General features: G+C 42.9%; 1 protein-coding gene across 5 annotated transcripts; it reads right to left on the bottom strand.

Moving 5' to 3' along the window:
* Positions 1–3217: 3217 nt before the first annotated feature.
* NFYA (nuclear transcription factor Y subunit alpha) lies at positions 3218–20297 on the bottom strand. Of its 5 annotated transcripts, none has more exons than XM_075264223.1 (11): positions 20188–20297; positions 16649–16743; positions 14266–14349; positions 13574–13717; positions 11220–11351; positions 11020–11125; positions 10593–10759; positions 10340–10513; positions 7322–7423; positions 6049–6090; positions 3218–5966 (listed from the first exon to the last, which is right to left on the bottom strand). In XM_075264223.1, exons 2-10 carry the CDS (start codon positions 16724–16726, stop codon positions 6073–6075), a joined length of 1005 nt encoding a protein of 334 aa, XP_075120324.1. In that variant the 5' UTR covers positions 16727–16743; positions 20188–20297; the 3' UTR covers positions 3218–5966; positions 6049–6072. The 5 variants fall into 5 exon arrangements, with proteins under 5 accessions (XP_075120324.1, XP_075120326.1, XP_075120325.1 ...); XM_075264225.1 differs by having other exon boundaries at positions 10593–10741; XM_075264224.1 differs by having other exon boundaries at positions 14269–14349.
* Positions 20298–21672: the final 1375 nt, after the last annotated feature.

Here is a 21672-nt window from a genome sequence, read left to right as displayed (position 1 = left end):
AGCACCATACATTGCCGGCAAAGTGTGGGCGGGCCGATTGACCGGGAAGACCGTAGTCAACATGGCGGCATCCCACATGCTCCAGCCGCCGCTGTCATCCCAGGCCGCCTACACACTGCCGGCATGCCGGCCGGCTACACAGGACCGGCAGATGTTGCGGACTACACACCATACACAAGGTGAGTCCAGCGGGGTGGGGGGTGTCTGGTGTCCGCAACGATCGTCTCCATTAACCCTAACGCTGCCTCAGTCACAGATGACCTGTCCTGATGTCCTCTGCCGCTCCGGGGCCGGCGTCATGTTCCTATGGCAGCCGGGAGCCTTGTGCAGGGTCCCCGTCCTGTCGGTCTTTTGCTCCTACTGCAGCCTAGGCTACGTAACCTGCAATAGAAGCGCTGGTACAGCATAGCATAAAACCAGCGCTTCTACTGCAGGCTACGTGCCACAGGCTGCAGTAGGAGCGAAAGACCGACAGCCCGGGGACCCTGCGCACGGCTCCTGGCTGCCATAGCAACGTAATGCCGGCCCCAGAGCTTGCTCCGGGTGCCGGCGCGGAACATGAACATAGCAGCGCCGGCAGAGGAAATGCCGTCTTAGTCAGCTGTGCTGGGGGAACAGGGATCGCCGGCTTGCTTAAGGGGGAGAGGGGTGGTGGGGCATGGGTGATCGGTAGGGGCCGTGGGTGGTTGCTGGTTTGGGGGAGGTGCCGGTGGTAGGGGTTAGAGAGGGGGCCGGGAGGGTCGGGTTTCACACCAGAGGGCAGAAGGCAAGTAGGGGGGGGCAGATTGAACATGTGGAAAGGGGGGGGGGAGGGTAACCAAGGTCATGGGTGGGTGGTGCTGGGGGGGAAGAGGTAGATGTAGGAGGTGACTGTAACTCTAAAGGGGGAAAGGGGGCCGGGGACACGGGTGGGGGGTAAGGGGAGAGCCGCCGGGGTGCAGGTGAAGGAGAGGGCCAGAGGTGCAGCAGGGGGGCCGTGGGGTCCTGGCCCAATGCGCTGTGGGAGGTGACCGCGCTGACCGCAAGGAAAGGGCCATCGGGGGCCACGGGCTGCGCAAGGGTGAGGGGACAGCGGACGAAGTCGCGGGCTATAGCTAGTAGCCTATAAAGGCTATTCAGGTGCTGCTAATCGTTTGTAGAAAGACCCCCCCCCCCCCTTGTTAATTACTGTGGAAATCGATACGCTCCCTCCGGCGCACCACTGCACACGCTCCAGCGCCATTTTCCTGTACAGAACATTGCGAGCTGGTGCAGGAGCATGCGCAGTAGTGCGCCAGAGGGAGCGCTACTGCGCAAACACGTGACTTCAATAGAAACCGCCAATGATGGAGGCAGTGAATAAGCAGGAGAAGGGCTTGGAGGCAGCAGTGAGCGTCCAAAAGGTATGACGCAAGGGGGTGCACCCTGGAGCTGATTTGCATATCGATTTCCACGGTAATTAAAATCTGGGGGGTCTTTCTAAAAACGATTAGCAGCACCTAAATAGCCTTTTTAAAGGCTATTCAGGCATATCTTTAGCTAAAAACACAAAAATATAGTGATAGAGCCCCTTTAACGTCACACCCTGACTGTAAACTTCACTTTATGGCAGCAAGACTATTAATTTGACCACAGCCCAATGGATTGACTGTTGTACATCCATTAGCAAAGAAAGTTGGCAGGTCACCCTTATGAAAGAACCAGGGCCGGCGTCAGCACACGGCATAGTCGGGCAAGTGCCGGGGCCCACAGAGCCTGTGGGGGCCCCCGGCACTTGCCCGTCCCAGCACTTGCCTGTCCCAATTTCAGTCGGATGCCGATGAGCTGAATACATAGGCGACTAAAGCAGAAGCTGTCACAGCTCAGATCCTGCTTTAACACTGCGGTCCGGCTTCTGCATTTGTAGCTGCGATGTGATGACTCACAATTATGTGATTGGAGTGAGAGCGGTGGGGGGAACATTGGAAGGTGAGTGTGTTTGTTTTGTGTTAGACATTAAGGTGGAACATAATGAAGGGGGCCCATGAAACTGGGGGCACATGAAGGGGGAGGGAATGGCATGACACTGGGGAAGATGAAGGGGGGGAGAACGGCATGAAACTGGGGACAGAGATGGAGGGGGGACATGAAACTGGGGACAGAGGGGGGCATATAATTTACGGGTGACTGTAGGAGGATTATACTGTGTGGGGGCACATGAAAAATGAATGAGAATGGGCGGAGTCAAAAGAAAAGTTGGCGGGGCTAAATTTGCCGAGGCGCGCAGTGCACGCCGTGCATTTTGTCCCTCTTTCTACTCTTCAAAAGTTGGGAGGTATGGCGTAGGTGATGCCGCGCTCCTGCGTGACGTCACTCGCTTCGTCCTCCCGCAGTGGCACATAGTGTTCTGACTCCCGCCTCCTCCACAAGGGGGCCCACTGAGGCGCTCTCGCCCAAGGGCCCATAAAAACCTGGAGCCGGCCCTGGAAAGAACCTCCCTCTAACACCCTTTCTCAGATGACTTCCTGTTTTTTTACTTTCCACTCTCTATACGCACTTTAGTGCTATACAACCTTCCCCCCATTCACCCAGGTTGGTTTTAGGTTTTTGTTATCTCTTTACCAGCCTCCCTTATGTTAATGCTGTTTTTAGATGTATAAGCAATATATCTGTTTTACACATGTATTCTTTTAAGTATGTAGCTGTCTTACATTTACCTTCAGTTTACTATTACTGCAATATTACAGTATCTTATGACTGTGCATATAGATATAGTGGTCAATCACTGATAGGACTGACCCCCTTTGACTTTCTAGGAAAGAAAGCAGATATTTCAATTAATAAAATCCAAATTATACTAAAAAAACTTTCCCATCAAAGATATATAATCAAATGGCTCAACTAATCTTATTCTATAACATGATGCCTGATCATTGCACTGCATTTTCTTAGTGACAGGTTCCAATATAGTCCATAAGTATGTGTCAAAATGCATAAATACATATATTTAGTGAATGTTGGAAATTACTGCAGTTTACTGCTTCCCAAGTGTTAAATTGCATACATTTAACATTTTATTGCCGATTATAAACCAGAACAAAATCTTGAGTCAGTGAATTTATAAAGGTTTTATTATTAGCTGGGCAAGGTACACAGTACTTACAAATACAGCTAATTAAAAACGGAAGAAAAAAAAAAAAAAAAAAAAAAGGGAAACAAAAAATCTGAAAAAAATATATAAAATAAAAAAAAGGATATATACAAATATTTTGTTAAGTAACAAAGTCATAATTTATGTCTGCTCTAATTCTCCAGACATATACAATGTCAGAAATATAACATTTCCACATGCAAATTTCATAGTGACATGTTAATACATTAGGAAAACCTGCTGCAGTTGACATGTTACCAGTTTTGTTCAGATAACAGCAAGTTGTCATATTTAATTTTCCCTCGTGGCATCAAAACTAACATCACTACACTATTTGAGACCACTAAAAAGATATTTTATATAAAAGAACACCTAAATGGATATAAATGTGATATTGTGGACAGGAGCCTAAACTGGCAAAAGATGATTGATGCTCAATAACTGGACTTGAGCATTTTTCAATAGTTACATTTCATGTGGGCTGACCGTGGCATGTCAGAAAGCTTTACAATCGCATTGTATGAGCAATTTTTTTTTTCAAAAACATCTGGTTTCTGAAGTAAGATGCTGCAGCTACTAAATCAGTTGGTGCAGACATACCCTTAAAATATTGGGTTACATGCAAAACATTTTTGATCAATTATATTCTATAAGTTAGCTGTTTTAGGCCCCGTTCACACGTTGCAAGAGGGGCAGATTTTGGCACGGAATCCATGTCATAATCCGCCTCCTCACAATGGTGGTCTATGTAGACTGCTAGCGTTCTTTTTTCTGCTAGCGGCAACATAAAAAGAAACTAGCTGCCCTTACTTCAGGCAGAATCCGCGGCTGATTCAGCCGCGGCGTACGCCTTGCAGCCGCACGCTCCGGACCAACCCCATTCATTTGAGCCTAATCCGAAGCGGAAAGCCGTGACGGAATATCCACATGCGTAATTGCATGTGAACTAAGCCTAAGTGGTTACCTAATCTGGAGCCTATTTATTTTAGCATTAATTATTGATAAAAGCAGGACGGAGTTTAAGGACCAAGGAGTTAAAAATATAACCATTGTAAACTCCCATGTTTGTTATTATGTTGGTAGTCACAGGCATGCCAATTTTCAATTAAATGCTGGTATTTTTTTTTTGTTAGAGAACTAATTCACTCATTTAAAGTATGCCTCAAACTATAAGACAGCTTTTTGTAACGTTTGTAACATATCTTATTTAAAGAAAAAGGTTTCCTTATCCATTGCTCAAGCAGTTACTTTTTACATATTAGTCTAGGGAGAGGGGAGTAGGAGGAGAATGGAAAAGCATTTTAAATTAAAGAGGCTGTCCAGGAACATTTAGCGTACCACTTCCAAGCAGCTGTTCAAGCTGGACCTGGCAGTTCAGAGTTGGTTCTGAACCGAGGTCACATGATCAGAACTAGCACTCCCTGAGAGGTCACGGCACACCCCACTTCTCCAATTACCTGTGCGAAGGGGCTCACTTTACTATGGGGGTGGAGGGAATGTATAATTTTGAAGACTTATGCAAATTAGGCAGTTGGAGTACTGGGGCTGGCTTTCAGATCCCTGTAGCACAGTTCTTGATGCTCAAGTAAAATGAGTGATGCTATAGCAAAGACGATCATCTCCAACTGCATGGGGTGGTGCAGGAAGGAAACGGCAGGGGTGTGAGTGGCAAGAACAGTGCTCCAGGGAGCTGAAGGTCCACCCCCTGTGCACAGACTGCCTCACTTGCATAATACTTGGAAGTTGACTTTCTGCAAATCTTAAAAAAAAAAAAAAAAAAAAAAAAAAAAAGTGAAATACATAACAGGTATGTTGTTCATCACTGAAATGTCCTTTGTAAAGTGATGAAATATTCTTGAGGGAGGTGGTAGACATCCTTTAAATACTGCTATGTTTCAAGATAACAATCTACCAGTACATAGAATGAGACAATAAATAAATTAGCAGCCTCCTATTCCCCTCCTCATAGAGTTCTAGGTGTGAACTGGGTATTAAGGATTGTATGTCAAGAAACAGTCTGCATGAAGGAGAGAAGCAGCTTAATAAGAATAGGAGAAGGAAACAATTAGGCTAATTTATCACTAGGACAGGAGGATCCCATGTTCATGTTGAGGCTAAATTTCACTGTAGCATGCAAGCTTGTTGAGCAGCTAACTGCAGAAAATTTGGCTAGCTGTCTGCATCAATTCAGAAGCAAAAAATATTGTGATAAGCAATACAAAGTTTTCTTAACAAATTTAAGCGTGACACGTGAAATGTGATATTTTTAACTCCTATATTTTTAGAGCATTTTCTAGTTTGGAAAAAAAAATAATTTAACATGTTTTTAAACATTAGAAAAGAAGAAATGTGTATCTTGATAGAAACTGTACAAAACTTATATACGTGTTTCTAGTGGACAGTTACCAAGTCAGGCTCCTTCCCCCTTGCAATGAAAAAGTCAATCTGTTGTCTCATTGCTTAAAAAAGCTCATAGGAAAAAATTGATCTATCTGAATATTAAAAACTGTAATTTTTTTTTTTTTTTTATACCTTTAAATACATGTTTCCTTCTTGACAGCAAATCTGACATCCAATAAAGTATATACAGTACTAGTCGTAAAGTAGAAATTGAACACATAACAAATTATGCATGATAGAACATTTGTAATAGATTCAAAAATGGGTGAACTTATTTCTTGCTGACAGGCACACGCTAGGGCTCGGTCCCATTTGGTAAAACCTATGTCACAGGAGGTTATAAATCTGACAAAGTGGAAGTTCTAGCATCACAGTTCCAGCTTCATTTCTGCGGTGTTCAGGATGCTGCCAGGATGGTTATTTCATCTGTGTAAACTTCTCTTCCCTGAGATGAATCCTGTGAAGAAAGAAAACTGAGAACAAAGATCTAAACAACACAAACACAAAACCTAAACAAACTAACTTCAGAAAACTTTTACCGTTATATCGGCTCCATCTTTTGTTTAATGAAACTCCACTTCCTGAATCATAAGAGAAAATATGTTACGTAGAGGAAGATTTATTTTTTCCCTTTTCTTGTTTGTGCAAGAAAAGAAAAACTTAAATAATTTCAGCTTCCACATTAATATATCCTAAATAATCATATGGAGTTTTCATGCAAATCAGGCAAAATTACTATTTACACGCCTATATGTACTTCCGAATACAGAAAAGTGCTAGTGGTTCCCTAGTCCAGAGTTCCCTGTACTCATACAACAATACTAGACGGTAAAAGTATTGGGTTGGACATGCAACATACTACTGAACATTTACTCATCTGCCCATTATCTATAGTGATAGTTGCCTAGTATTCTAAAGGCACACACTGCTATGTGTGGTGCACTATGCTCCTTAAGAGCCTATTTGTTATTCCCGCAATTTTAGACCATCAAAGTTACAAGCATCCAATAAAGTACAGACATCGTATTCTGGTTTCAGTGCAGAGACAGGCAAGACTGAGCTTTTGTGTTATGCCTCATGTTTATCATGATTGCAGAATGCAGACTGGTTTTGGGGGACACTGAGGTTTATGTATTTAGCACAGTTTACAGAAGATCCTGGGCAGCATGCTTTATCTAATAGTTTGTGTATGAACAATAGTCTTCTAGCATGGGGCAAAATCATGGTGCAATACCAGCCATGTTTTTAGTATATTTAGAATACTAAATTGAGATGAGCGAGTAGTATTCGATTGAATATCTCCCCGCCATAGTGATGCGTGTAAGCGGCCGAACACCAAAGAGTTAAAACGCATCGAATATTCGATGCACTTAACCCCTTGGTGTTCGGCCGCTTACACGCATCCCTATGGCGGGGAGGTATTTGATCGAATACTACTCGCTCATCTCTAATACTAAATTATCCATAGAAACAGGTCTCAATGCATCCATGTGAGATATATCTCCATTATGCAGGAAACTGGCGTTTTACTTTGTATCAGTAATATGCCTTTTTCACAATAAGATAGCGGCATCAGTCACTTTTTAGGCATGTTTGCCCAGTGGAATCAGCCACTGAATTTGAGAAAAATTCCACCCCCCACTGCATTAAATGGGATGCAGAGATCTGAGGATACTTGATCTTTCCACAGAAACACTCATTTGGCTTCATGTGAGAGAATGGGGGCTTTTTATATATGTAAAGGGCGCTTTTGTGGTAGATACCGCAAATGAAAACATTGCAAGGATATTCATATCACCCATTGGCATTTACCTGCAAGTGATGCCCCTCTTTTTCTTTTGGAGAGAAGAAACGGCCTCCATCTCCCCTCTTCCTGGCCATAGCATGACGATGACGTGACTCATGCAAATATTTCTAGAGGTCAGAAATAAATATTGTACCATTGAAAACATTGCCATTTAAAAAAAAAAAATATTTGAATAATATCATTATAAGAGTGCTTAAAGGGATTCTATCATTAAAAAAAGTTTTAAAACTAAAAGCACATAGGAATAGACTTTAGAAAGGCTATTCATCTCATCTTTATTTTGCAGGTCTGCGCAGCAGTTTTTTGAATTTTTCTTCATTAAGTCAATTGTGCTCAGAGCACAGCTTCGTCATTGATTCCAATGACACCTGTCTTCTGTTCCTGACATGTCTCCTCCTCTTCTTATAAGAGACCACTGCAAAACGGCCCACAGAACAGCCGACTGCGCATGTTCAGACAGACATTTTGCAGTGGTCTCTTACACAAGACCACCACAAAATGGCCAAAGGAACATGCGCAGCCGGCAGCATCCAACCCGAAAAGGAGGAGACTTGTCAGGAACAGAAGACAGAGGCTGCGCTGGAATCGATGAAGCTGTGCTCTGAGAGCACACAGGGAACAATTCGCATAATGAAGAAAAGAAGAAAGATTCAAAAACTGTGGCACAGATCTGCAAAATAAAGTTAAGAAATGAATAGCCTTTCTAAAGGTTATTCATACATGCTTTTAGTTTAAGAACATTTTTTTTTAATGATAGAATCCCTTTAATAATTCTATACGTTTAGCAAAACAATAGTAGTGACTCTTAAGTAATTCACTATCTTACAATAGGATTCAAGGTCCTGTAGGTAAGTTTTGTGAAAAAGCTCTCCAACATTCAGAGGGACTGTACATGTTGACTTAATGCAGTGCTATTTTGATCTCAAATCCAAGACTAAACAAAAGGTCTCACAGAGTAAATGTTTGATTTTTTTTTTTCCGTAAATTAACAATTCTGGTGAATATAAGAAACTTTGTAAGATAACTTATTAGAGGAAAATGCATGCTGTTAACATCTTTCCTGCCAGGCAAACTGCTGAGTTCAGTGAGAGAAATCGGTCTTCGTTAAACACAAACTGCAGGTCATACAACTCTATGGAGACGGGAGCAGGAAGAGGAATGAATGAGAAGCAGGGGAAAAGAGAGATCTTTCTGTAATCTGCTCCAGGATGTCCCTCACCAGAGCTTTATTCACATCTATATAACTCCCTCCTGTTATGACCTACTGAAGAATGGTTATAAAAAGGGTTATAAGAGAAAGAAATCTTAACTAACGCTAGGTTCACACCTGCGTTCGGCACTCCGTTCTGTGGTTTCCGTCTTCTGCATGCAAGAAAACGGAAACCACAGACCGGGTCCGGCCGTGAGCGTTTTATGCTCTCCGCGACGAAACCGTGTTTTTTTTTTTTTTTTTTAAATCCGGACACAGGACTGCATGTCTGATTCTGTGTCCAGATTAAAAAAAAACGGTTTCGCGGCGGAGAGCATAAAACGCTCACCGCCGCACAGCTTTCTCAGCCATTCAAATGAATGGTTGAGAAAGAGTCCTGCAGGTTTCCGTCTCCTGCCTCTGTTTTGTGCAGGAAACTGAAACCTGCAGAACGGAGAGCGGGCGCAGATGTGAACGAGCCCCAAGTCCTCTAGCATGTTACACCTCTTTGCTAGCTTCTTCCTCAATGCTCCACTTCCCCATCCCATAGACCTCAATGTAATCTTCGAGAGAGCTAGACTGTCTTCACAGTACAGACAGATCTCAGCAGTCTGCCAGATAGGCACTGATAATAGGAGACGGAACATTTTCCTCTGATGAGGCATTTTACAAAGTTTCTTATATTCACCTGAACTATCCATTTGCAATAAAAAAAAAAAAAAAAAAAAAAAAAAAAAAAAAGTTTAAATTTTGAGGACTTTAAAGGCAAGTTCACACAGAGATTTTTGGTCAGGATTTTGAGGCTGTAACCGCCCCAAAATCCTAACCAAAAAGACAGCTCAGGAGTTTTTTTCCGGGAGTCATTTCTTCCGGCTCCCAGAAAAAAAAAGAAGCGAGGTGCTCATTCTTCAGGCCGAGTCGCCTCGCGATTTGGCCTGAAGATACTCCCTCCTACAGACTAGGCTCATTCATTGGACCTAATCCGGAGCAGATGCTGGATGCCGATGCAATGCACCTGCTTTCAGTCCGGAACCTGAGGCTGCCTCCGCCTCAAGTTCTGGCCCAAAAATTGCCATGTGAACTTACCCTTATGAAGATAAACTGAAGGGAACCAGCTTTATGCTAGGTTCATACTAGCGTTCGGGATACCTACATAAAACTGCGGACCCCATAGACTATCTGCTAAAAAGTCTTTATTCATGCTCCAGCCATTTGGGAGCAGTGTTCAGTCTGGGACACATGACCCACACATTAACTGTGTTTTCTAGACTTCACATGATAGTGTGAATATGGTCCAAGTATTTGTTATTACTAATTACACAAGTTTTCAAATTTGGCTACTAACTTTTGTTTGACCGCTATATTTTTAAGTTTAGAAGCCAATGGCTCCTAAGGATTTAACCCTAGTGCACTGATTTCTGTTACAGGATCAACCTTAACTCGTGAAAACCTGATTACCTAGCAATAGTTTATGCATTTTAGCTTAAAAATCCTGCTAGGTTCACACTAGCGTTTCAATCTCATTATGAGACTTCGCCACCCATTCCACTTAAGTCCTGTTTGTGTAGAGTTGCCCACTTCTCCTTACAACTGAACAGTCAACAGTTTTACAACTTTCAACTTAAAAATATTTACATTCCTAAATACCCCATTCCACCAATATTCTCCCTCCAACAGCTCACTGTTCCTCCATTATATCCCCCATGGCTCACTGCTCCTCCATTACATCCTCCACCATGGCTCAATAAGATTCTAAGCTTTTGAAGAATACTTCCTATGCACAATATTTGTACGTTCAACAACAAATATTGTTTTATCACACATAGCTACTCACTCTCCGCTCTTTGGGAATTTTGCCCTCAGCCTCTAATTTGGCTCGTGCCTGGCGCCTCTTCAAAATTCGATGATATTGCTTGGCGTTTACATATAAAGGTTCCTCCTCCAGCATCTCAGCTCCTGGTAGAGGAATTCTTTGCAGAGCAGGAACAGATCCTGCACCAGGAACCATCTAAACAAGCAGAAGACCTATTTAATAAGCTGAACAGACAGCAGCAGAACAAAGCTAAAAGATATATTCCTGCACTTACCATTACCATGCCTCCAGAGTTCATCACATTTCCTGTCACAGGTAGAGTGACCGTCACTGTTCCCTGGCTACTATTCGTTGTGTTGGTGTTTCCTCCGGCTTGCACAATCTGGGCTCCTGCCAAGCTGGCAGCTGGTATGGTAATCATTCCTGTAACAGGGACTGTCACTTTAGGAAACAACACAAAACAGGAAACAGAGGGACAAGAAAGGGAGGTCACATAATTAATTCCTGGGAACTTCTAGTGTTCACCATGGACAAGCAGACTAGCACAGATGGCACATTCTGCAGACAGAAGGAAACAGGGTCACAGGGAAGACAAACTGGTGACTGGCATGGTTAGAGGAGTAAAGTGCAAAATCATAATAAGACTGGCAACTTCTGAAGCATAGGTGGAGTATCCAGCTACACAGATGTGAAAAACTAACCTTGCTGTAAAATTGTACCGTCGGCATTTACAGGCTGGTAAACAATGGTTTGTCCTTCTGCAGTCTGTGCAACCTGCTGACCCTGAACAGCGATCTGTTGCTGACTCTGGATGAAGAAAACAATTACATGTGAATTAAAAGTTCTAAGCATAAACACCAAAAAGCAAAAGATGTATACAGCGTAGGAATATATTTCATACTTGACTCTGCCCTGCAGTAACAGCAGTCTGGGGTTGTTGTATGATGATTTGCTGTGGCTGACCCTGCTGTGCTTGCACCTGAACAGCTTGTCCTCCTTGGATCTGAATCTGCCCTGGCTGCACCAGTTGAATCTGTTAGAAATAAATAATTACTAACATTAGTAAATTATTATTAAATTCTACTATTACACCAATACTGCTTAACAATCCTAATCATTTACACACTACAGCTTTAGCATATAACTGAGGTTTTCTCAAAGAAAAAAAAAAAAAAGCATCACCAGTTTAGTCCCAGTATTGGGGCTGGCCATCCTAGAATGGATGGTTTGCGTTATGTCTGGTATGGGGTATTTTTCATATACTCTTCACTGCTGACCATGAAATTAGCCATTGTGCATGTAATGTCGGATTGTTCACTGCATAGCTATTGTACAAGATTACTGTTAGCCAATAGGGATATTATGTATTGTAAGTTATATCCGCTCTGGGTTTGTTGCCAGAAGCCATTGGTATAATCAGGTTTTTATATTTAGGTTTTTTTGTATATCTATATACATATATAATTTTTTATTTTTTTAGATGTTTTCCTTTTCTTTTTGGGATTCTATACATCACCCAGTTTGATCGTCCAATTGTGCACCATTAAAAGCTAGGTATTGGTTTGGCCTTTTTATAGTAGCTATATAGGTATCATTTTGTACATCGAAAAAATTTTGGTCGTATACACTGTAAGCCGATGGCTGGTCAGGTAATGAAGGGGGTGTACATCTCACCCAGACTACTAAGGTGGGCTAGATGAGAAAACTCCAGAAAGAACATTTTCTCAGCAAATAACTATTGTCTGCTGAGGGTTATTTCAGAGTTCCGGTTGCTGGGCTGTATTTTTAGGAATGGCAGGTAGGTTGGTAGTGGGACCTGTCATTCCACCCCCCTACCCCCCCAGTCTACACTTTGGGGATGCAGAGAGTCTGCTCATCAAGGGAGGCTTAAGAAGCCAGCTCCAACAGCAGACTGTGGCAGAGTTTGGCTGGAGAGCCAACAGAGAGGTCATATTTTTGGAGCTGTGTCCTGAATGATTCTACTGGCTTTTGGATTTCTGTTATTCTAGGTGAGGTAACCTATTCTATGTTTAGTTAGAGCCTAGCTGGGCCCGTATTTATTTTTGTATTGTTTCCTTTTTGTTGCTGCACTACCTTTTTGAGTGAAAATAAAACTCTACCTTTGTTTTGGACTAAAGAAACTGGACTTGTGTCTATGCCACCCCACCTAGCAACCCCAGACCCTAACACCACATTTGTGCTTCTGACATAACCTAGTTTCAGTGCCACCAATGTTTCTACTGGCAAGCAAGTCATTAATGCATATCACTTTAAGCATTGCCCTTTGTGCCTGCTGTCTGTGAAGAGGTGGTTTGTGTTGTATGTTAGAGTCTCTGTCCCCTCTAAGTGTGTTCTCTGTATTAGTAACATGGTGGTGGAGCTGCAAATTGTCAGAAACAGTTGGTGAGGAGCCATACAATGACAGTTAGTAAAGAGCCATCTTGAGAGATAAGAGCTCCTGATGGAACAGACAATTTTTTTTTTTTACTTTTGCCCAGCATTACTACATATTTTGATCTCCCTGTGGTGTGCGGAAATAACTCAAAATTTGCATGAGATTCTAAGAACAAGTGAAAGGAGAATTGTAGTGCTGTGCTTGAAGAATACATAGATCCAGGTTGTACTCTTGCAAGGTTGTGGTCTCCAAATTGTATATATACCCTTACTTCAATAGAAATGTGTGTGTATATGTATTACATTAAACAAGAATACAAGACATTCATACCCAGCCCTGATTTCTTGTTCACTGCACACAGATAATGAATAGCATTAATGTAACACAGTTCTGCCCCAGGATTGTTGCTTCATCAGGCATGTGATGTTTTTTAATTAATCTTTCTATTCAGCCGCTGGCATTTACAGTAAATATCATGCCAGCCCTCAGGATTGCAAAACACGTATCAGATCATTGGATAACCTCTTGTTGACTGGACTGCTCAGTACTGTTCTGTTTGGTTTTCATGATGTGGGCGTATTTTGTTGCACTTGCATGTTATCTTATTTTTAGGATTTGATGCTCATCATTCTTATTTGTTGTAGAATTGTTTCAATAATTATTTGCATGTTAGGCATTTCTGTCTGTTTTAGGCTAGGTTAATGCTTGGGCTGTGCTTTACTTTATAGATCTTTCTATCTGCATTGGGACCCAAATGAGAGCCTGCACGCTAAAACAGGCATTACCTGCAGACCCCATGGGGCCGAGATGGTCTAGGATTAGTTTGAGCATTCCTAGCATATATGTTGCATAAAACCCACCTGCTGAAGTCCTTGGGATCCAGAAACAGGGACTTGCATAAGAGTTTGACCTTGTCCACCCATTGCCTGAACCATAATTGGTTGGCCAGTAGACGTAATCAATTGCCCCCCACTGACTTGTACCATTAGTGGTTGGCCTTGTACCTAGGAAGGAAAAAAAAAAAAAGGAAGCAACCAAGTGTTATAGAAGAAAGAAAAAATATGTGATTAACCATACAATAGGACTACTAGTAAGTGGCACTTATCTTTATTTTATGTATAAAACCAATAGGTGACATCATGATAACATAAGCTATTTCAGACAATTTTTCAGTCAAAAAACTACTATGTAACAGCCAAGTTATTCTAGGTATTTGCTTTCTGCAACTCATTTAGTCAAGTACTTAAAAAGGAAGCTCTCTCGCATCAGGATTTCACTTGAAACAAAACCTCAAGTTACAAGGAGCTTTATGGTAAAACATAGAAACGTTACACAAAGCAATGCAACAGAAACTGGATAATAGTAAAATGGAAAGACTCATGCGCAATCCAAAAACTGGAGAGCCTCATAAATCATGCTGACTGCCATGTACAATTTCATGCATGAGACAACTTACACATAAATAATATGCATGAAAACAATGTGGTCATGCACAAGACCAAGGAAGCAGTGATAAATTGCATGAAGCGCTCATGCATTCGTCAGACACAACTACCTGGAGGGTCTGTACTTGCTGTCCAGAGGCTGCTCCCACCTGAGCCTCGGTCTGTAACTGGACAGCAGTAACTGCACCAGGCTAAGAAAAGGGAAAGGAACAAGAGATAGCCTAACCGTGAGAGTGTACTAGGGTCATATATAATCTGATACAGTTTTCAATCGTAGTTCTTTGCTAGTAAGTGACACTGAACTGCGAAATCTACAACACAAAATAAGAGAAAAAAAAACAAAACAAAAAAAAAAAACATGCCCAAACTGCAGTGTCCATATAGCTAGATAACAGCAGCCAATATCAACAAAAATCCTACTTGGGCCTTGCCATTATCCATCCAATATATACATAAAAATTTTTAAAATGGTGAGAAAAAAACCCAAAACACACACACACACACACACACACACACACCATGATCTTGTCAGTGTATTTAACCAAGCACCCACGCATACATACATTTATTTTAGGGGGTGTTCACACTTGTGCCCTTGCCCACCATCTGTGTTTCTGTCCTAATCCCCAGAGAAAATGCATAGGGAAAGGCATTTTCTCCTATGCAGATTCTATGGGTATTAGGATGGAAACACAGATAGCAGACAGTGGCGCAAGTGTGAACGCCCCCATATATATATATATATATATATATATATATATATATATATATATATATATATATATATATATATACACACACATTTTTTTTTTTATTTATTAAATATACCTATATTATATTAAAAACAAACAAAAAACCTACACACAAGTATATTTTTATATAAATATATCGAATCCAAGTCAATGGGAGATGAGCTTCAGTGAAGGTGCCAGGCTGCTACACAGTGGACGGAGCTTTCTGATTCTGGCCCCGTATTGTGTACTGAATAGATAGAAACGGCTCCGTACAGATGAGCGGTCAGGGGGCCAGATGTTGACCACCTCTCGTTCATATATTTATTGCCTATTCTGAAGATAGGCCATAAAAAATAAGCCTAAACAACCCCTTTAAAAGCTAGGTATGTTTGTACATCAGAATATGTAGTTTACATGATATGGTGCCCAGGTTGTCACACCTAGGAGGGCGAGACAACGTTGGAGGAAGGAACTCGCATGAAACTACATAAGAGCACTCTTTTGTAAAAAGAGTGGAACTTCCTGTTATTCAACATTTTTGACATTTTCATTTTGTACAAGAGGGACATACAGCAGAAGAACTACGGTTCCGTGTGCTGGATCGTTTTCCTCAGAGATGTAGGGGCCATGACCAGCAGTTGGAACTGAAATTCAGAGAACTTAAGTGGATTTATTTATTAAGTTTTCTATTTCTACTACTACTCATCTCTGTCTATTGCCCAACCCGTGCTCTCCATTCACTCAATGACCTAACACTAACATCCTCTTATCAGAACCTCCCACGATTATATACAAGACTTCTCCCGAGTTGCACCACTTCTCTGGAATGCTCTATCCCCGGACAATCAGATTAACTCCCAATTTCTACAGATTCAAGCGCAAACTTAAGACACATCTTTTCAGACAGGCCTATCACAATTCCTAATGTAAATCCTTCCGTATCGTAATTAGAATCCCTAAAACAAACCCTCCTCTGTTCATGCTCCCACATTACTCCACAGGATATAATGTTTCAGGCTAACTCTATATGTCCAGGCACAATCTGCATGTTCAAGGATAAGACTGGTGACGGCTCATACAGTTTTATGTTTGAGTAATGACAGTCACCTCTATCAAAAAATTGTCTGCCACTGTGTAAGCAATGCTACCTCTGATGCGCCCCTGCTACCTCTTGTGTCACCCCCTCTACCTCACAGATTGTAAGCTCTTGCGAGCAGGGCCATTAGTCCCATTATGTGAAATGACTATTTCTTTGTAATGTATCTTTTTGTCTGAACTTAAACCCAAGAAATTGTACAGTGATGCCGAATACGTTGACGCTATATAAATAGAATGTATTATTATGTATACACTCAAAGAGTTGTAATAGTACGGCATGGCACAGCACAACACAATAAATAGCATCCCTAAAACCCACTGTCACACACACAAAAACCCTAACACATCTAAATTTACATAAATTTTATAAACGTTATATATCTTAGAATGTAGGAACAAATAATTTTTCCCATAAAAAAAAACCCCAAAAAAACACATGCAAACACTATTATAGCATTTGATCTGACCCACAAAGTAAGGATAACATATTAAAACATAGGTTGCTATTTAATAAGAAAAACTATAAATGTTATAGTATAAATACATAAAATAAATAAAAGTAGTTATTGGAATAGGTCAATGAAAAAAAACAAAAAAACTAAAGAAATATAGGTTAACATTAACATCACACAACAATGTATCTATTCAATAATCTTACCTGTTGCTGCTGGATCTGCCCAGCCTGGACCACAATCTGTTCAGGAGAGCCATTACTACTTGTTGTGTATTGTTCCATCTGCAGTCTTGCAGTATCTACAAAAAGTAATAAATATATACGTAAAACAATGTAGAAAGAGAGAATATAACATCAGTATGTCTTTTATGATCCCAGACATAGGTCCATGCCATACTGTCTTATTGTGAAAGCTCTGGACTACGGGCAGGCCAGTTTAGCAACTGGACTCTTCTACAAAGCCATGCTGTTGTGAAGGGTGCAGTATGTGCTTTAGAATTGCATGTGGGAGCATATGTTGTACTAAAATCTCCATATACTGCCTTTCAAGATGTACAAGCTGCCCATGCCATAGGCACTATTGCAGCTCCACACCATCATAGATGCAGGCTTTTGAACTATGCAGTGATAACAGGCTGGATGACCCCACTCTTCTCAAGTCCGCAAGACACGGCATCTGTTATTTCAATGAAGAATTTCAAATTTTGATTTATCTGACAGCTGAACAAAGACTATGACATTTCTGGATTGTGCTGCTATATAACTTTTTCTTTGCTTCATGCAGCTTCAACTTGGATTTGTTGATAGCAAGCTAAATTGTGCTCACAATGAATTCTGGTATACATTCCTAAGCCCATACAATGATATCAGTTACCGATTCATCCCTTTTTATTTACACTACCACTTGATGGCCTGTAGATCTTGAACATCCAATATTGACTGGTACTTGTACTTGGATTTCTTGGATTAGAATTTTTTGATGATGCCATGAACAGTAGAGAGTAGGATATTTCATTGATAAGTTATTGCAATTTTAGTTTGTGGAACTTTTCTCCGAAATTGTCCAGGTATTGTCATCTCAGGCCTTTCACTGAGGCCGCCAATTGGCCTCAGTGGTCACATGTGGTTGGAACTTGCGCCACACATCAGCACAGGACTCAGAAGACTGGACTACGCAGGGAGGCACAGGAGCACCATGAAAAGGAGCGCACGATTTTTTTTTCTTCACTCGACCTGCCTATTTAATATTTAAATGGGTTGTTCATTTTTGCCTGGACAACCTCCTTAAGGTCTGTAATATAAAAAGGACAGTTATCAGGCGAGGGGGCATGACTTGGAGCTCCAGAGACAGCCAGTGTCAGAGCTCAGAATCACACCCCTTGTCTGCTCCTGCCTGACACCACCCTCCTGAGACTAAATGGCATATCGGGCACCAAAACTAAAAGCATTGATTGTTCTGTACCAATGGTTACTACAGAAAGAATGGGAAGGAAGGGAAAGTTAGAGAGAAAGAGAGGTGATGTATGGGGGGGTTAGGATTAGTAAGGAAGTTACATAGCAGGAGGCTGAGCACGTAAACAAAAGCAGGAGATACCAGCAGCTCCCAGAGACAGCCAGAAATCACTCAAAACACACTAAAATGTATATGGGTGCATTTATTAACCCATTAGTATAGGGTTGGGGGGGTGGATATTGTCACTGCATAGGGAAAGACCACCATTTAGGTGTGTGGTGTCTTATTAAGTCATGAGCGCTCCACTGTGCAAAGGAACATGGGAGGAATATGCAAATCTGACTTCCATGATATAATTAGGAAGTCAGTGCCTCAGTCATGCACACCAATAGAGGGCGCTCACTGAATTACATCATGGAAGTCAGAGTTACATATTCTTCCCATGTCCCATTAGTATAGTAAGACTGTTTTTACAAAAAAAAAACCAAACAAACAAACAAAAAAAAAAACACCCCGTTTAAACGCCTCTCCAATACCTGTCCTCTGGAAACCACAACAGAAAGCCAAAGAAGAACTTTGGTTCTCCTTCAGAGGTTTGCATGGCGATTAGACACAATGGAAACCATGGCAAGATCATGAACGGTGTGTCTTTTTTTCCCCACACACTGTATAAAAAACCATCATTATTATCTCCCATAGAAAACAATAATAATGCTGTTTCCTGAGATGAAATACATCACCAAAACAGCTGGAAATACCTTTGTGAACCTAGCTTAATAGGGTAAGGCCCGGTTCACATCTGCATTCAGTATTCTATCTGGGGAGTTCCCAAAGTTCCCGCTTGCAGTACTTTTCTCTCCACATGATTCGTGTGGACACCGAGCGGAAACTACATGGACCTCATTAATGTCTATGGGGTCAGGGCCACACGATGGCTCAGTGTTTAGCACTGCAGCCTTGCAGCGCTGGAGTCCTAGTGTTCAAATCCCGCCAAGGGCAAAAAACCATCTGCAAGGAGCCTGTATGTTCTCCCAGTGTTTGCATGGACTTCCATCCCATGTTCCAAAAAAGACAAACTGATAGGGGGGAAAAAAGTACATTGTCAGCTCTATGCGGGGCTCACAAGCTACAGGAAATAAAAAAAAAAGTCTATGGGGTCCGTGTGGTTTCTTAGCTAGCTATGCAGATGTGAGCTGAGGTAAGACTATGGGGTGTCTCCACACACACATCCAAAACTCCTCCAATTGACACAGAATTTTGATGTTCCCTGGACCAGTAAAACAGCAGACACCAACCGTGCCTGACAGACCCTATTGACTGCAATGGGATCTATCAGATGTAATTGTCAAACTGAATCTGCCGGACAAAACCCGTCAGACTTGCAGCAGTGTTTTGGCCAGGGATTTTTATACTGAATGTAAGTGTGTTCAATTCTAAGCTAAGTGTTCCAACTCAATGACGGCAACCTAATGAATGAAAAAATAGCAGAGAACAAAAACATAAAATATATGTATATATTTATTAATCATAGTTTATATAGAACTGTAAATGTCTTTATGTTAGTAATATACTGCCACACCCCACTACAATACCACATGAACGGCCACCATTTTGTGGAGTCCTTCTCAGTGTGATATACTCTCCTATGTGATGGGGAGATGATAGACACCCATATATTCCTGTGTGCCAGGGAGTGGCCTTCTGCTGTGCACTGGGCTCCATGTAGCTGAGGGGTATCCCAATCCGCCACACTAGAATGTGCCCAGTGTACAGCTATGGACCTTGTGAGCCCGTACGTTTCCATAGTACAGCTCGCCCAGAACACACAGCTAGTCAGGCATTCCGTGCACATACACAGGCCGCTGCTGAACAGGCCTGCTTACTATCGCCTCTGCCTAGAACATTCCCATAGGTAACCCACTGTAGGAATAGCTCCTTGCCGCAACATGCCCACCTCCTCTCGCACCAGCGCCCGTCTTCTGCCCTCAGCCACAACATGTTCTACCGTCAGTACACGTCTGGCTCTCTCCCACCCACAGCACAGCCATACTACAGGAATCAGCCAGGACTAAGCTAGCCAGCAGCGTCAGGTCAGTGACGGACGAAGATCCACACTGCAGTCTGACTACTAGATAAGTATCCTGCATCTTCTCCGGGAGATATTGGCTTTGTCTTCCCGGATTGGCTATTTATGTTACTGCCTAATACATTGGTGTTATTGGCTGTGTGACTCAGGTCATGTTTCTCCCTCCCCGTGGTGTTATTGGCTCTCTCCCCCGGTCCTACTCACCACCTCTCCCGGTCTCGGTTCCCCTCTCCGCTCTGATTGGTTCCAGAACCGGAGCACGGAGCCCAATCAGCGCTTCGGACACGCAAAATGGCGGAAGGACAAAGGCGCCGAAAAGCTGTACTTCATGCGCATATGCGGTATACCACGCCCACCATATTACGCATGCGCACGATGGGAACGCTGAGACCCACCCTCTGCACCGAATATTCGAGCATGCGTACTGGTCCTGTAGAATGTTCTAGGAGACGGAGGCTTGTACGTCCGCCATGGAGGTGGGACTTATAGGCTCTTACCGATTCGTAACAAGTAGGCAGCTAGTAACGACGAACTAAACAGTGGACTATGGAAAGGAGAACTAGGAAATCTTGATGTGTGAATGCATCATAGTGGTGGAGACCTCGTAGCGTTTAACAATAGTCTGTAGTCACACAAGACTGTTGATTGCACAAGATGGCGTCTCTATGCGCCAGAGGCAACTGGTGTATGGCTAGTGAGACCACTTCATACATTTTGAGCAAATTCGCTCAGAATCCGTGACAATCTTTGGTGGTTTAAAACCTAGCCAATTGAAAGTCATAAAACGGCATTAGAGTGGTCCTGTACCAGTAAGAAATGACCAAAACTGGTTTAGGGCACCCCGCTACCAGTGGGACAGCTGCTCTGTGTAGGGTCCAAGTGTCGCACCCCGCTACCAGTGGGACAGCTGCTCTGTGTAGGGTCCAAGTGTCGCACCCCGCTACCAGTGGGACAGCTGCTCTGTGTAGGGTCCAAGTGTCGCACCCCGCTACCAGTGGGACAGCTGCTCTGTGTAGGGTCCAAGTGTCGCACCCCGCTACCAGTGGGACAGCTGCTCTGTATAGGGTCTAAGTGTCGCACCCCGCTACCAGTGGGACAGCTGCTCTGTATAGGGTCTAAGTGTCGCACCCTGCTACCAGTGGGACAGCTGCTCTATGTAGGGTCCAAGTGTCGCACCCCGCTACCAGTGGGACAGCTGCTCTGTGTAGGGTCCAAGTGTCGTACCCCGCTACCAGTGGGACAGCTGCCTTATGTAGGGTCCAAGTGTTGCTACCAGTGGGACAGCTGCCTTATGTAGGGTCCAAGTGTCGCACCCCACTACCAGTGGGACAGCTGCTCTGTGTAGGGTCTAAGTGTCGTACCCCGCTACCACTGAGACAGCTGCTCTGTGTAGGGTCCAAGTGTCGCACCCCGCTACCAGTGGGATGTCTGCTCTGTGTAGGGTCCAAGCATCGCACCCCGCTACCAGTGGGACAGCTGCTCTGTGTAGGGTCCAAGTGTCGCACCCCGCTACCAGTGGGACAGCTGCTTTGTGTAGGGTCCAAGTCTTGCACCCCGCTACCAGTGGGACAGCTGCTCTGTATAGGGTCCAAGTGTCGCACCCTGCACCAGCGGGACAGCTGCTCTGTATAGGGTCCAAGTGTCGCACCCCTCTACCAGTGGGACAGCTGCTTTGTGTAGGGTCCAAGT

This window comes from Leptodactylus fuscus, chromosome 2 (genome assembly GCF_031893055.1).
Source record: "Leptodactylus fuscus isolate aLepFus1 chromosome 2, aLepFus1.hap2, whole genome shotgun sequence".
NCBI lineage: Eukaryota > Metazoa > Chordata > Amphibia > Anura > Leptodactylidae > Leptodactylus > Leptodactylus fuscus.
This window is presented reverse-complemented; position numbering and strand designations above follow the sequence as displayed.

Bases quoted from the DNA above. Each gene is read 5' to 3' on its own strand.
- NFYA (XM_075264223.1), bottom strand. From the start codon at position 16,726: ATGGAACAATACACAACAAGTAGTAATGGCTCTCCTGAACAGATTGTG. The intron at 13,718-14,265 runs GTTGTGTCTGAC...TTTCCTTCCTAG, and splicing joins AAGTACAGACCCTCCAGGTA to GTACAAGGCCAACCACTAAT. The intron at 7,424-10,339 runs GTGAGTAGCTAT...TCTGACCTCTAG, and splicing joins AAATTCCCAAAGAGCGGAGA to AAATATTTGCATGAGTCACG.